Source organism: Lactuca saligna, chromosome 2 (genome assembly GCF_052625555.1).
Source record: "Lactuca saligna cultivar CGN05327 chromosome 2, ASM5262555v1, whole genome shotgun sequence".
NCBI classification, from domain to species: Eukaryota; Viridiplantae; Streptophyta; class Magnoliopsida; order Asterales; family Asteraceae; genus Lactuca; species Lactuca saligna.
The window spans coordinates 134,491,258-134,507,213 of NC_136418.1; the positions used below are offsets into that span (position 1 = coordinate 134,491,258).

At 30.4% G+C, this 15,956-nt stretch overlaps 1 protein-coding gene across 1 annotated transcript; it reads right to left on the minus strand.

Moving 5' to 3' along the window:
• Positions 1-311: 311 nt before the first annotated feature.
• On the minus strand, positions 312-12,279 carry LOC145031702 (cold-responsive protein kinase 1-like). Its single transcript, XM_078980307.1, has 8 exons — positions 11,698-12,279; positions 6,416-6,834; positions 6,191-6,316; positions 5,958-6,073; positions 5,506-5,716; positions 5,186-5,417; positions 4,877-5,030; positions 312-860 (listed from the first exon to the last, which is right to left on the minus strand). Exons 1-8 carry the CDS (start codon positions 12,069-12,071, stop codon positions 486-488), a joined length of 2,007 nt encoding a protein of 668 aa, XP_078836433.1. The 5' UTR covers positions 12,072-12,279; the 3' UTR covers positions 312-485.
• Between the last annotated feature and the right edge of the window lie 3,677 nt (positions 12,280-15,956).

The window sequence follows — 15,956 nt, forward strand, 5'->3', positions numbered from 1 at the left end:
GATTTGTTTTCTAAATGATATTTTGTCTTTTAGATTTTTGTAGAATAGTTTCAATCTTATTTTCATGCCGGCACTAAGTTCAAAGATGTTGCCGTATTTGGAATACTAAAAAAACACGGATTTATGAAAAAATTGAGAAAAATAATGGCAAAGAGTCGGTATCAGTGTATCACATAAGCCGGGGGGGTAGAAGAGAAAGCTTATGAAGAAAGGGTGGCAAGTGCTTTATAAATTATGTTATGAAAATAATGCCAAAGTTATGTGGGACAGTTGTTAGGTAAGATACCTAAGATTTTGCATAATTTACGTAATATACCCCTTAAATTTTATTAAACAACATAGAATGGGTTGGGTTTCCAAATTAAAAAAATAAAATAAAGAGAGTTTCAAGCAACCTCTTTTTGGTCATTTTCCTTTTTAAGCAATATACTAAACACACCATGATTGATCAACCCTAAGGATTATCAAGGTAAGAAGAAAAATATCTAGATTGTTGCAACATTGACCTCCTTCTCCATTATGTCTACTTTGTTATATACTTGTGCCTTTTTTCTTGCCTCTGATCCATTTGGCATTCCAAAATCATTACCAATGTTGGTAACCATATATGGAGATCCTATATGAATCCTCCTATCATGATCAATGAGAGTAGGTCTGGTTAATTGTCTAATCCCCATTAATTGGCCATTTGTTAGCATCAAAATAACTTCTGACATGGTTGGTCTTTTTGAAGCTGGTGATTGAGTGCATAACAAAGCAATCTCAATGATATGCATCATATGTTCCTCTTGGTTATGGCTCACATCTAGCGTCTCATCAATAAACGAAACATGCTTTTTACTTTCGTATGACTTCCAAGCCTGTTTATAGAATATTAACAAACAATTTATGAGTAAGTATTAATTGATAACAAATTAAACATTAGTTAATCAAGACCAAACATCTAAACAATTACATGTGTAAATCAAGATCAAACATCTAAACATAAGGCATGTGCATCGATGGGAATTTATGCAGTTTTATTAAATGATTGGCAATAATTTATTAAATGGATGTGTGGTTATTTATGCAATACGAGCTCACAATTTATGCAATTTACATAATAAAGTATCTTTTAGACAAAGTATGTAATCACCTTTTATTTCCTGAACAATATATATATATATATATATATATATATATATATATATATATATATATATATATATATATATATATATATATATATATATATATATATATATATATATATATATATATATGCAACATTTTGCTAGTAACTTGTTTAACGTGTTGATGTATTTTTTCATAATTGGTGGGTTGCGTACGTTGGTTGGAAAGTGAAACATTATTGCATAAATTGGTATAAAAAATATATTGTTAATAAATAAATTGGTAAAATGTGAAATATTACTTGATGCATAAATGAATAATTAACTGTGCCGAGTAATGAGGTAATTAGTCACCTATTACAACAATTTTGTTGTAAAATGAAATGTAGCATACTTAGTCAAAATGTTTGTTTCGTTTCATAAATTATGGTGAATGATTCGTCATCCCACAAATAGATATAATTACAAGTATATATATATATATATATATATATATATATATATATATATATATATATATATATATATATATATATATATATATATATATATATATATATATATATATATATATATATATATATATAGACACACACACACAAACATACAAGGTCATGGACCAATAATCCAAAAGGGGCTAAACTACATTCATTTGAAACTCCCATATATTTTTCCTTTCACCACATTTGTTTGAAACTCCTATGACTTTTCAATCTCTTTCTAATAATGATTATGAGTTGGTTAATAAGATTAAACAAATATCAAACCTAAAGTGTAATCATATATAAACTAAATTTCAATATTAAAATAATATCTTTAATTCTACTTATAAAGTTATGTTTTTTAACATTAAACATATTATACTTAATTTATTAGTTTTAATATATTATTGGATGTAAATCATTACAATTTTGAAGCTACAACCTCTTAACAATTTTTATAAAATACTGAAATTATAAATTTGAATATAACATTATATGATCAACTTAAATATAGATTTTAGTTTAACTTAAACAACTTAAAACTATTTTGTAAATAGCTAAAAGTGATAAATCTTAGTGGCTTCCTAATAATGATTATAATTTGGTTAATAGGGTTAAATATATATATCAAACCTAAAGTGTAATCATAAATAAACTAAATTTTACCACACATTATGAAGGTTATGAAGTTCTCAATCACATTAATGGTTCATACGATCCCCCTTCTCACAATCCTATAGATCTTGAATAGAAGAAAGTCAACTTTACCTTGAAGATGTAAATTTATGACACCTTTTCACAATATATTCTTCAAATGGTGCTCAAGAAGGACTCATAAAGTTAAAAATATAGTGTAAAATTCAAAGTCAAAAGTAAAATATCAAGTTAAAAAAAATTCAACTTACATTTTAAAAATAGTTATAAGGAAAATATTGAATACAAAAAATATAAAATAACCTAAATCTAAAATTTGAATTAACTAAAATTATCATATCATATCATCTATATATATATATATATATATATATATATATATATATATATATATATATATATATATATATATATATATATATATATATATATATATATATATATGATTTTTCCTTTCACCACATTCATTTGAAACTCCCATATATTTTTCCTTTCACCACATTTGTTTGAAACTCCTATGACTTTTCAATCTCTTTCTAATAATGATTATGAGTTGGTTAATAAGATTAAACAAATATCAAACCTAAAGTGTAATCATATATAAACTAAATTTCAATATTAAAATAATATCTTTAATTCTACTTATAAAGTTATGTTTTTTAACATTAAACATATTATACTTAATTTATTAGTTTTAATATATTATTGGATGTAAATCATTACAATTTTGAAGCTACAACCTCTTAACAATTTTTATAAAATACTGAAATTATAAATTTGAATATAACATTATATGATCAACTTAAATATAGATTTTAGTTTAACTTAAACAACTTAAAACTATTTTGTAAATAGCTAAAAGTGATAAATCTTAGTGGCTTCCTAATAATGATTATAATTTGGTTAATAGGGTTAAATATATATATCAAACCTAAAGTGTAATCATAAATAAACTAAATTTTACCACACATTATGAAGGTTATGAAGTTCTCAATCACATTAATGGTTCATACGATCCCCCTTCTCACAATCCTATAGATCTTGAATAGAAGAAAGTCAACTTTACCTTGAAGATGTAAATTTATGACACCTTTTCACAATATATTCTTCAAATGGTGCTCAAGAAGGACTCATAAAGTTAAAAATATAGTGTAAAATTCAAAGTCAAAAGTAAAATATCAAGTTAAAAAAAATTCAACTTACATTTTAAAAATAGTTATAAGGAAAATATTGAATACAAAAAATATAAAATAACCTAAATCTAAAATTTGAATTAACTAAAATTATCATATCATATCATCTATATATATATATATATATATATATATATATATATATATATATATATATATATATATATATATATATATATATATATATATATATATATATATATATAGATGATATGATATGATAATTTTAGTTAATTCAAATTTTAGATTTAGGTTATTTTATATTTTTTGTATTCAATATTTTCCTTATAACTATTTTTAAAATGTAAGTTGAATTTTTTTTAACTTGATATTTTACTTTTGACTTTGAATTTTACACTATATTTTTAACTTTATGAGTCCTTCTTGAGCACCATTTGAAGAATATATTGTGAAAAGGTGTCATAAATTTACATCTTCAAGGTAAAGTTGACTTTCTTCTATTCAAGATCTATAGGATTGTGAGAAGGGGGATCGTATGAACCATTAATGTGATTGAGAACTTCATAACCTTCATAATGTGTGGTGATAAGCTCTCTCGACGAATCATAACTGAAATGTTATAGGTCAAGAATGAGAGGGGTGTAGAACTTGATATTGGGGATGTAGAGGTGGTCATTGGTGAAGAGAAGAAGCAGTCGAAAACAGCTAGGTTTCGGCGGTGTAGGAGAAGATGACATGAAAGGTAAAACCAAGAGGCAATATTTTGTGAAAGATTTTTGGAAGTCTACGATACCATATTATTGTGAATGACTCTTTACATCTATATATACAGACATACAAGGCCATGAGCCATACATTTAACACATTATTACAGTAAAATTTATTTATCTTTTACTAAAATATAAGTATTGTAGCTATGATCTTAGTTTTTAGTTTAAGATTTCTTAAGTTGATATGAAGTAGCTAATTATAGAAAAGGTTTATTGTAACACTAAAGAATTGACGCCTGCTTCAACAAGACAACCATCTCGAAATATAGTTTTTTATGAGTATGTATGTGTGAGGGATGTAGAAGACTTTAGTCTAAAACGGTCTTAAGACCAGATCTTAAAATTCAAATGTCGGGTTTTATGTAGAAAAATTATATCATTTTGGGAAAATTTTGGATAAAATCCTTAAAAAATTAAATACAAAAGTCCGGATTATTTAATGTTTTGTCTAATTTAATGAAAAAATCATTTTTATTTTATTTTAACAGGAAATGAAACATTATGTGCTTTTCCCAAAATAATGAGATATTTCTATTAAAAAATCATTTGACACTTTATCAAAAAATTTCCAACGATTTTTCTGTATAAAACCCTTCAAATCTTACTCTCGTTGTTCTTAATTCTTATTTTCTTTTATTATATGTATTATTTTTTACTTTACTATATATAAACCAAGGGAGCATAATATTAACGGGGTATCTCACATGTTCCAACAGGTAATCCACGGATGTTCTTTCAATGTTCCTGTCACTACACCTTCTTCCACTAATGATTTCAAGAGTTACGATGCCAAAGCTATAAGTATCCACTTTGTCTGATAAAATACCATGAAGTGCATATTCTGGCGCTGCGTAGCCCCTGGTATTTTGTTATGTAACAATAAAAAATCAACAATATCATTAGAGTCGTTAAATAACCAAAGATATATATATATATATATATATATATATATATATATATATATATATATATATATATATATATATATATATATATATATTAATGAAACTTACAATGTCCCGGCAAACTTGGTGTTAATATGACTTAGATCATCTGGGTGAAACCTTGCTAGCCCAAAATCTGCTATTTTTGGTTGAAAGTCATGATCAAGGAGAATGTTGCTTGACTTTATGTCTCTATGTATGATTTTTACATGGAATTCATTATGAAGATGAGCAAGACCCCTGGCTAACCCATATATTATGTCATATCGTTGTTTCCAGTGCAAAGTCCCCTTTTTTGCACCTACATTATATATCAAGACATATATTAGTATTACCATCTATTTCAATTTTAATAATTATCATTGATGATGTATAAGAACATAGCTGACCCCACAAGAATCTATCAAGGCTGCCATTGGGCATGTATTCAAGGACAAGAAGTAGATTAGATCCTTCGCTTGACCATCCTAAGAGACGAAGAAGATTTCGATGGTGAACGTCACTTATGAGCTTCACTTCGTTTTCGAATTCTTCTTTTGCTTTAGCATTCCCCACTTGAATTTTCTTAACAGCCACAATATTGTTATCATCAAGAAGCGCCTAATAAAAATATATAGAAGAAATTAGTCATATTAATAATTTAGGTTTTAATGTCGTTGATTCAAACATATAATAGCAAAGAAATAATAGGACGCACTCCCATTTGATCACTAATATATGAAATTAAGTAGGTAATAAAACCGAGGTGATATCATTTTAAAGCTATAATAACTAACATGTTTTGGTGTAATACTGATAACACAATAAAAAAAATGCAATATAAAAAGTTCATTTTTAATACCTTGAACACATCACCAAAACCTCCTCTTCCTAAAATATTATCTTCGCTGAAATTGTTTGTTGCGGACTGCAGATGTTTATAATTGTAGTTAATTCTCCCATCCAGGTCTGGTTCGCCTATAAAGGCATCACATGGTTGACATAAATAAAGATAAATGTAATCAGTATGATGGTGCTAAGCGTAACATTTTGTTAACAAATACACTATGAAATAATACAAAGTTTTATAATTACCTTCTTTTATCTTCTTAGATTTCTTTAACAGTCGAAACCATAACCAATAAACAATCAAAATGAATATAAGAGCTACACTGCCAATTGCTCCAACAATTTTGGGCACGTTACTTGAATGCCCAACAACTATTATATTGTTTATGAATCATCAAGGAAAAAATTAACGGATTCAGTACCACTAGATTAGAAACCAAAGAAACTTGAAATGTCAAGTAATAGCCTAACCTTTTATAAAATTTGTGATGTCTGTTGTCTGGTTATCGTTGAAGAATGGAGTCTCTGAATACCTTGCAAAACAACCCATGTAGATAGACCTTCCTTCTGTGTTAGGAAGACAATTTGATAAACTGGTATACGCTGCATTGATGCAGTTTTGGCAAATGTTTTGGGTTATATTTTGAATACACTGTGCAATAGCATACACAGTTCCATTTCCATTTCCATTTGTGTTTTGCCTTGTAGATGCTACATAGAAATTAGTGGTTTTTGGAGTGGCATCTTTAATATCTGATAACAACCCATCTACAGCTTGGGTAAAAATAGATGGCTGATATGGCATCTGATTGCCACATAATTGAAGTGGGGCTATACCAGCATCCTCGACCACATCTGGGTTAGCATAGAAGTCACTATAGTTCTCGTACCTTAACAACAAAGGGCTTTGATTCGTTAGAAATGATTTCCCAAACTTGTTGAAGATACTAAAATTTGATTATTTCACAAATTGTAGTAAATAGTAAATAAGACGCCCACAATCCAAATTAACAATCTTTTTGGCCAAACATAATATATGAGATAATATCTTGGTAGGTATATGATTGACATGTTTAACTGATATTTTTTGGAGAGCAAGAACAACTAATAGTATTAATTAAGAAGCTAGCGAGGGCTAGGTTTCAAAGTAAAGTTATATTCTTTGTTGGGATCACGATACTAATCTTCCCAATTCATAATTCTAACCGTCCCACCTAAGGCAACGATGAGAACTATATGGTTATAAGGTGATGGAAAACACGATTGATTAATCAACATGGGCACCCAATCTTAATGATAGTGATTTTGCTACGGAAAGTTTTGAAGGATCGGAAAGTGACAGGGAAAACATGATTTTCCGGTAAACTCTCCGGTTAAAAGCCCACGGAGTTCAACATATCATCTAAGAAGTTCCATTAAGGTTATCGAACCACTTACCATAGTCCACCTTGAAGATAAGAATTATTTTCCCTTCTTATTGGCACAAGTGATGACCTCATTAACTATACTAACACGACATTTAAGATAATTTTCTCCGAAATGAAAATTGATTGGTCGTTGCAAATAAGCTACTAAATAACATTCTTGAGGCTTTTCGCTAGTACTTTGGAAATAATTTTTTTATGTACCCACTGAGGTTAATGAGTCTAATATCCAATGAGGTCAATGATCTATGTGCTCATGATATCATAGAATTATTTATGAATTGCGAAAGTAAAACCGTCAGGTTTAGGTGCCTTTTCATTTCCACAACCTTACACCGCCTCTTTATCTACTCAAATGTGAACGGTGCTTCCAAGGAATTATTTTATGTTTCCATGATTTTCAAGACTTTTTCGCTATAAAAGTTGTGTCTGTTCATGACCTGATCTTGAATTTTGATTGTAAAGTATTTATAAATCTCATCTTTGATTATGTTCGGATAAGAAACCAAAGATCCATTAATATTGAGGTTGTTTATTATCGATTGTAACAAGTCGTGAAGATAACTTGTGTTCTCATCGACATCAAGGGCCTATTTACTACTTAGCTTTTGCCTTAGATTCAAAAGAGATTTGGTTTTGAAATCTTGGAGTATAGAAATACATTATACCTTATCCATAATGAAATCTTCATCCAACAAGGAAAATTCTACAATGGTTTCTATGGCTTCCACCTTTTTCTTAATGATGCCATGCTTTTAATTTTCTTAAGTTTTTTGAAAGTCTCTTGATTTTAGGGAAAATGGAAAGCTGAACGTGCTTGGTATGCCATCTATCTTTGACTATCTAATCCAAATCATGCTTGGTATGCCTTCTATCTTTGACTATCTAATCAGAGTTGTCCTCAATAAGCCAAGAACGAAATAACCGAAAGCAGCTCTACCCAAAATCCCTAAAATTTTTGTCCAAGAAAATAGAGCAGCGATCCGAGTGTAGCGTGTTAGTTTTAGGGAATCAGAATAACAATATGTAAACTTGGATAATTTCTAGGATCATGTTTTTTCAATACACCCTTGAAATCTGTAACTCTTTCCTATTACCTAGGGTACACAAATTCAGAAGTAAGATAAATCTGAATTACAAGCCTAATTCGAATTGAGAAACACAAATTCACGACCTATTTTTGGCGGGAATCACCGCTAAGGGCTCTGCTACTTTGACCTCGCAAGGAGCGTTGACAATTCGAATGTGCACCCCACACCTCCAATCTCAAATAGAAAATAGAAATCAGTTTGTCTTGATAACAATACTAACTACCCTAAAATATATTGATATCACAAAAATCACCAATATAGCATAAGCAACACTGGCCAAATAAAGGAAAATGAATCTACAGAAATTTATATGGTTTAAAAAATTTAGATCCATGTGTATCATGTTCTTCGTTCCCCAAATGGGTTGTACGTGAGCCTCTATAATGTTTTCCAATCTTTGCTCTTAAATGCACAAAAGATTAACCATATAGCAGGTAACCATATCACCAATCCAAAATCCAAAACCTCTTAGAAGTATTGGCCCACCTCGTTGATGTGTATAGACAAACACTTTAATGTAAACCATGCGAGTCACCATTCTTAGGGTGAGCATGGTGCGGTTCGGTGCGGTTTATGGTTAAAACCAAACCGAAAACCGCAACTTTGATTTTTTAAAGTTTAGAAACCACACCGTTCAGTTTTTGCAATTTTTTTTTCAGTTTGTTATGGTTTGGTTTTTTCTTTGCGGTTTTTTGTCAGTTTTTTTATTTGGTTTTTTTTGTTTTGCCTTTTTACTAAAACTCAGGTAACTCAAATAGTTACTTTGACTCGGATGAGAAGTGTTAATCACTTTTTGAAAAACTTTATGTAGATATGAGGATAGCCAAAATTTTCATTCCCAACAATGTGCAACTCCTCAAAGATGTGGGTTAAAAGCTATAGACTTGACTATCTTATATGAAATGTGAGAATGGTGAAGGTTTTCTCTCAAATGCGATAGGGGATACTTTTATAAGGCTGAGAAAATTGAAACCCAAATGATATCCTGGAGATGAACCAATATCACCACCTCTTGGTTTTAAATCAAATGACATAACCACTTATTCAACATGGTTTAAATGCTTGAATATAATATGAATTAAATATAATATTTGGTTCACAGTTACATACGATAATATCAATTAATATATTTATAAAAATGATATTGTCATCACTAGTACTCTTAATATTAAAATGTTAAAAAAAAATATAATAAATATTATTTGTTTCTGTAAATATCAATATATGTATACTTAAAAGTATACAATCATTCTCTAATAAGATAGATATTTATATTTATAGAAATTCTAATTGTCATGATTTCTTTGTTATTTCAAATATCAACACTTGACACACACACACACACACACATATATATATATATATATATATATATATATATATATACACACACACACACACACGGTACGGTTTGGTTTTTTACAAGACTAGAAACCGCACCACACCGAATATTTTTGGTTTTTGCAAAACTAAAAACCGCACCGTTGGTTTTCATTTCGGTTTCGGTTTCAGTTTTTCAGTTTTTGTTTATGCGGTTTTTTTCGGTTTGCGGTTCGGTTTTTGATCACCCATTCACCCCTAACCATTCTTCACAATCGTACTCTTGATTAGATCATCCATTCCTACCAAATTAAGCCAATTGATATACCTAACTCCATGGTGCCCACTAATGTTGTGAAATTCTTTGGAGACAGAACAACGTTAATTTGAGATTGTGAGATTTTTTCCTTTTGAATAATAGATTTTAGCCTATGTTTTGATCTAAATTTTTTTTTATAATCCGAGTAAGACGTACATGTAACCTCTTGTTGGAATTGGAAGGTGTGGTATTGGACCATGCTAGAGTTAGATTTGTGAACACACCATTTAGCTTTGTATTCATTTTTTTGGAAAAATCACAAGGAAAATTATTTGTTAGAGTCATCATCGTCCACTTATGTACTAGGGCTATCATTTTTTTTCCATAACCCTTTTCTTCTTAATATTTGACCTAACTAATTAAGTCATTTCGTCCTCCAAATAATCCTCCTCGACTACGTGTTCCTTGTCCTCTAGAAATACCTATGCTAATTAATTGAATTTAGTTATTAAACTATAGTTTTTAAATTATAATAAATTTATTTAAAAAGAAAAAAAATAAAGTAAAATGAAATGCCACAATTTTTTTTGTTTTGAAGAATAAAGTTAAAATGAATGGGCGGTGAAATATGACACGAAAATAACAAGTAATAAAAGACATATGTAGCCTGCAAAATTCCAAGCCACCAAACATTGAATGTGACTTCTGGTACAAAAGTCATGTACTTTGACGCAAATAAGAGAAAAGGTAGTCGTTGAATTGATCCAGTATTCATTGTATCTTGATGGTGACATTTCCAAGCAAGTTTGACTATTATCCTTTAAACTTTAAACCGCTTCACAGTTTTAGAAGTCACAATTTCCAAATAACGTGTGGATATTTTCGTTCCAACTTTATATAGAATAATAAGTAAAATATAATATAAAATTGAATTATCTTTAATTATATATATATATATATATATATATATATATATATATATATATATATATATATATATATATATATATATGACAATATATTTTTGATTTGTTAAGATGAATATGCATTTTTATAATGTTTTATGGATCAAATCAAAGGAATATATGGAAAATATGGAACCATATACTTAGATTTATCCATAGAACCATATAAAAATACCCCATAAAATGTCGAATCTAAAACACATGACACATGGTTCACTTATTAAAAATTACATTGGCCTTCAATTTTTTCCATACTACAAGATAGATCCTAAAAAAATTTATATAACTTTTAAAAAGTTATTAAAATTCAGTAGATCCTAAGACCTATCTAAAATATATGTAGGTCCCTGCCCATGGACTACATATTTTAATTATTATACATTATTATAACACTATGGACTACATTTCTATATATTTTTTATGAAACGAAATAAAGTAAATATAGGCATTGTGTAAAAGTGAAGACAGGGAAAATTAGTTGCCGGCATTAGCAGGCAACACAGTTACATTTTCTTTTGTCAACAATATGCAAGTGCAAAAAAAAAAAAAAAAAAAAAACGGAAAAAGTTACTAATCTTAAAATTACAAAAAAAGTTGGTGAAGACAGGGAAAATTGAGTTTTGTAAAACTGGTTGCTTCTTCAACTAATTAAAATTTTGAATTAGTAGATTTTATAGATACAAGAAAAGTTTACCTGACAAAACAGTCATCCAAGAAAACATAAGCGCCATTGCCTGTAACGCAGCCGATTAGTTGAGCTACACCCTCATCGAAACAAGCCACACACTGAGCTGTGGAGAGGTAGTTCCTGCACAAAGCAGCTCCAAAGACGGAGTCTTTTTCTGATAAACTCTGTGCTGTAGCATAGAAGACATCGTTGCTTGAAAGCTTTCTTCTGATCTCAGCTAGGGTAGAATTGCGGTTGTTGACAAAATTTGATAGAATGATCGGAGGGTTACGACCACAGAATGATCTGATGGGTGTGTTAATATTGTTTTGGCTGTTGTTTGTCTGTGAAACTCCTGGGTTAATCAGAAATAGGACAAGGAAAACCACCATGATTGCCATCAACCACAGTCACCAAAGTGAGAATCTTTACGAATTATGAAAAATGTAAAAAGAAAAGAAGAGATCGAGGGGGGTTTCAAAACTGGTGCTCAAGTAACATGGCAATGGGTTTTGGCCCGACTTTGTGTATAATGTTTTAATATAATAAATATATCTGGTCCAAAGAACATATCATAATGCAATATATTGTTGAAAAAAGTGGAAAGAAAACCTGGTTTGTCGATTCTCATCACCCTTGGATAGTGATGTCAATATTGTCATCACCGACTTACTTATTTTTTTAACGGAAAATTTAATGGATATAATTTCTTCTTATTTAACTTGATAGGGCTCTAAGTAGGGATGAGAATAAGTGATTCCCGTCCTAATTATATGTAACCGGAACATGTGATTCTTAAAATATTGGAACTAGAACCGGATAGCGGTTTTAATATTGGCTAAGTGTTTTGTTAAATTTAAAACTCATAAAAATATATCTATTATAAACTTATAAGAAGTTATTGATAACATCAATATGTATTTTGTTACATATTAAAAATTAGTATTAAAAAAAATATATCAGAACACTTAATAACATGACGACAAAATGTGTGTTTTTTTTTTTAAAAAACATTTAAAGATTCGAAACAAATTACTTAAAATTCTAAAATTTTAAATCATGCAAATTCAAGATAGCGTAAAAAGTATGTGATTGTGATATATATATATATATATATATATATATATATATATATATATATATATATATATATATATATATATATATATATATGAGGATAGGGAATATACATTACAGCCTCACCTAAGCTTACGTACTAAACCTCTAAAATATGTCGTTTTAACATGCTAAATGTCATCGGTTTGGCTTCACTTGGTAAATATATCATCCTACATAACATTTTTTTCTTTCATTATTGCTTTACCATCTTTGTTTTCTTTCTTCAATTATCGTTTATTACTTCACCCAAGTGAGCATTACTAAACCCTAAACCTAAACCCTAAACCCTAAATTTAAACCCTAAACCATAAGCCTAAACCTTAAACCCTAAATCTAAACCCTAAACCTTAAACCCTAAACCCTAACCCTAAACCCTAAACTTAAACCCTAAACCCTAAACCCTAAATCTAAACCCTAAACCCTAAACCCTAAACCCTAAACCCTAAACCCTATTGTATCGATCTTGAATTTACATCTTGAAGTATTGACCGTGAATCCATTAACGTAATCTTTATATAGTAAAACAATATATTTTCAAGAGGTTTAATACCTAAGCTTAGGTGGGGCTGTAATGTATATTCCTTTTTCCTTATATATATATATATGTGTGTGTGTGTGTGTGTGTGTGTGTGTGTGTAGAGGTGGGTTCAATTGAGTACCTTTGACAAAAGCAAATTACTTAAGACTAATAACAGAATCGATGACTGCAACCAACCTATTAGCTAAAAGTTTACCAATAATTTTGTATTGGCAACCTATTAGGCTAATAGGTCTAAAATCTTTTATGATTTTAGGGTCTCAAACCTTAGGGATAACCATGAAGAAAGAAGCATTACACAGCCTTTTGGAATGCAACTATGATCATGAAAATGTTGAATAAAAGCAACCAAATCATCTTAGACAAGATCCCAAAATCTCTTAAGGAAACCAAAATAGAAACCATCCGGCCTAGGAGCTCTATCAGAACCACAATCCCAAATAACCCTTTTTATTTCTTCTCGAAAGAAAGGAGCTTAAAGAAAGAGAACTTGATATTTCGTGAGAGAATGAAACATATTAGTATTAGTAGAGGGTTGACTCCATATTTTCTTCATGAAAAGATTTTGATAATAAAGTTGGAACTCCTTCTTAACTCTCCTTGGGTCATCAACCCAAGTACCATCAATCATGATGCCTCTGATAGCAAGATGCTGCCTCTTCCTATTAATAACACCATGGAAAAACCCAGAATTCTCATCACCTTCTATGGCCATTGAACTTTCGCTTTCTGAGCAAGGTCAACTCTAGAAAGATGATCTAAATTTGATAACTCTTTAATGGCTGAGACTCTTTGTTGACAAAGATCAACGTTACCCCCATCAAGCATAAGAGAAGCATCAATCGATTAAACTTTATCTTGGAGCATTTTCCTTTTATTAATCATACTATCACGAGCACAAGAATTCCAAATTGTAAGGTTAGATTTAAGAAGTTAAAGCTTCTTATTAAAAAAACCCATGGATTATCAATCATATACCCAGTAATAATAGAGTTCCAAGAATCATGGACCACTTCATCAAAACCTTCAAGCTCGAACCAAAAATGAAATACACGAAAAGAAGACAGACCATAATCACTCGATGTTCTAATAAAACAATAGGGTGATGGTCTGGGATATTTTTATCCAAAACCAAACCCGTGAGATGGGGAAAACGAACCAAAAGACCTTCAGAGGCCAGAAAATGATCAAGTCTTGAAAACTTGGATCCCTATTTGTCACTCCAAGTATAACGAGGACCACCCATAGGAATATCAACTAACTCAACATTATTAATAACTTGATTAAATAATCTAGCTGGAGTATGATGGAAATGAGAACCAATTCTTTCAAACTCGTCTCTAACTTCATTGAAATCTCCCATGACCATACATTCTCCCAAAAAAGAAGCTATCAAGCTGGAGATTCGGCCCAAAGATGTCTTTTCGAGTTGTCTCTTTGAGGAGCATAAATGGAAATCAACAATATATCCATTCCAGAAATAGCCCAAACACCCTCCACCGCCACGTACCAGTCAGAGATGATCACTTTATTATGAGTAAAAAATTTTATTTCCCAAATAACTAGAATGCCACCCGAAGCACCACGGGAGGGGGGGGGGGGGGGAAGCATGACAGAACGTAAGATTACCCCAGAAAGAACGAAGAAGGAAAAGGTGAATAAGCTCCTTTTTAGTTTCTTGAATAGCCGAAAAATTAATCTTGAATTTATCACAAAGGGATTTTATCCATGCCCGTTTGTTTAAAGAACTCGCTCCTTGGATATTGATAGATAGACATTTCATAATTAAAAATCTTTTGTACGCTCCCCTTGAACAATATTATTAACTTGTTCGACAAAATCTTGCATGTTTAAACCGATGACCTCTCCCATTTCAATTGTTTTACTGGATTCAATCCCATTAGATTCATTGTTGAATGAACCTTAAGAGAACATTTCATTCTCCCCATAAATTTTATTAGAACCAGGTGGGTGGGATAAAGAATTATCCGAAGATTGAATGCCATCCATACAAATATAGCCACCCGAAAACCAACCGGTGTAGGACTTTTTGAAGCATCCGTATCAGTAACATCTGCTGAGGAATTCTCGGAAGCAGAAGTAGGAGCTTCTATCGAAATGACTGGAGCAGTAGGGGCTGCTTGCGAATTGACAACATCAACAATAGGTGTTGCGTGAACAGTGGCAGCAGAAACCATTTTTTTGGCAGCCTCACTTGATCTGGTACCTGAGCATGACTGTGAAGCAGCGGGGGTATTTCCGTCAGATTTATGATTAGGTGATGAAGAATAAAAGAAATTTTATGTTGATGAGTGCCTATTTTCCCCTGTGGACTATCATTAATATCTTTGTTCTTTTAGCCATTACCCCAACAATTAAATCCATTAGGAATATCATTATTCAATTCATCCCTTTTCATATTCCAATTACATCATAGATACCAGATAGGTCCGATGATATATCCTCATTCCCATCAAAATAATGTGATTGTCCTTCATTTTGATCTTGGTCTGGTAATTCGCTTTCTTTCAATTCAGGGGCAGAAAAGTCATGGAGAAAAGAGGGTGTCCATCCCATAGCTTCTTTAACACTAATTCAATATGTATCCCTGTCAACACGTACTTTGATC

Coding starts and splice junctions, on each gene's coding strand:
- LOC145031702 (XM_078980307.1), bottom strand. CDS start 12,071: ATGGCAATCATGGTGGTTTTCCTTGTCCTATTTCTGATTAACCCAGGA. Junction 6,835..11,697: donor TTGGATGACTGTTTTGTCAG/GTAAACTTTTCT, acceptor TTTGTTGTTAAG/GTACGAGAACTATAGTGACT. Junction 861..4,876: donor TGGATTACCTGTTGGAACAT/GTGAGATACCCC, acceptor TTCTATAAACAG/GCTTGGAAGTCATACGAAAG.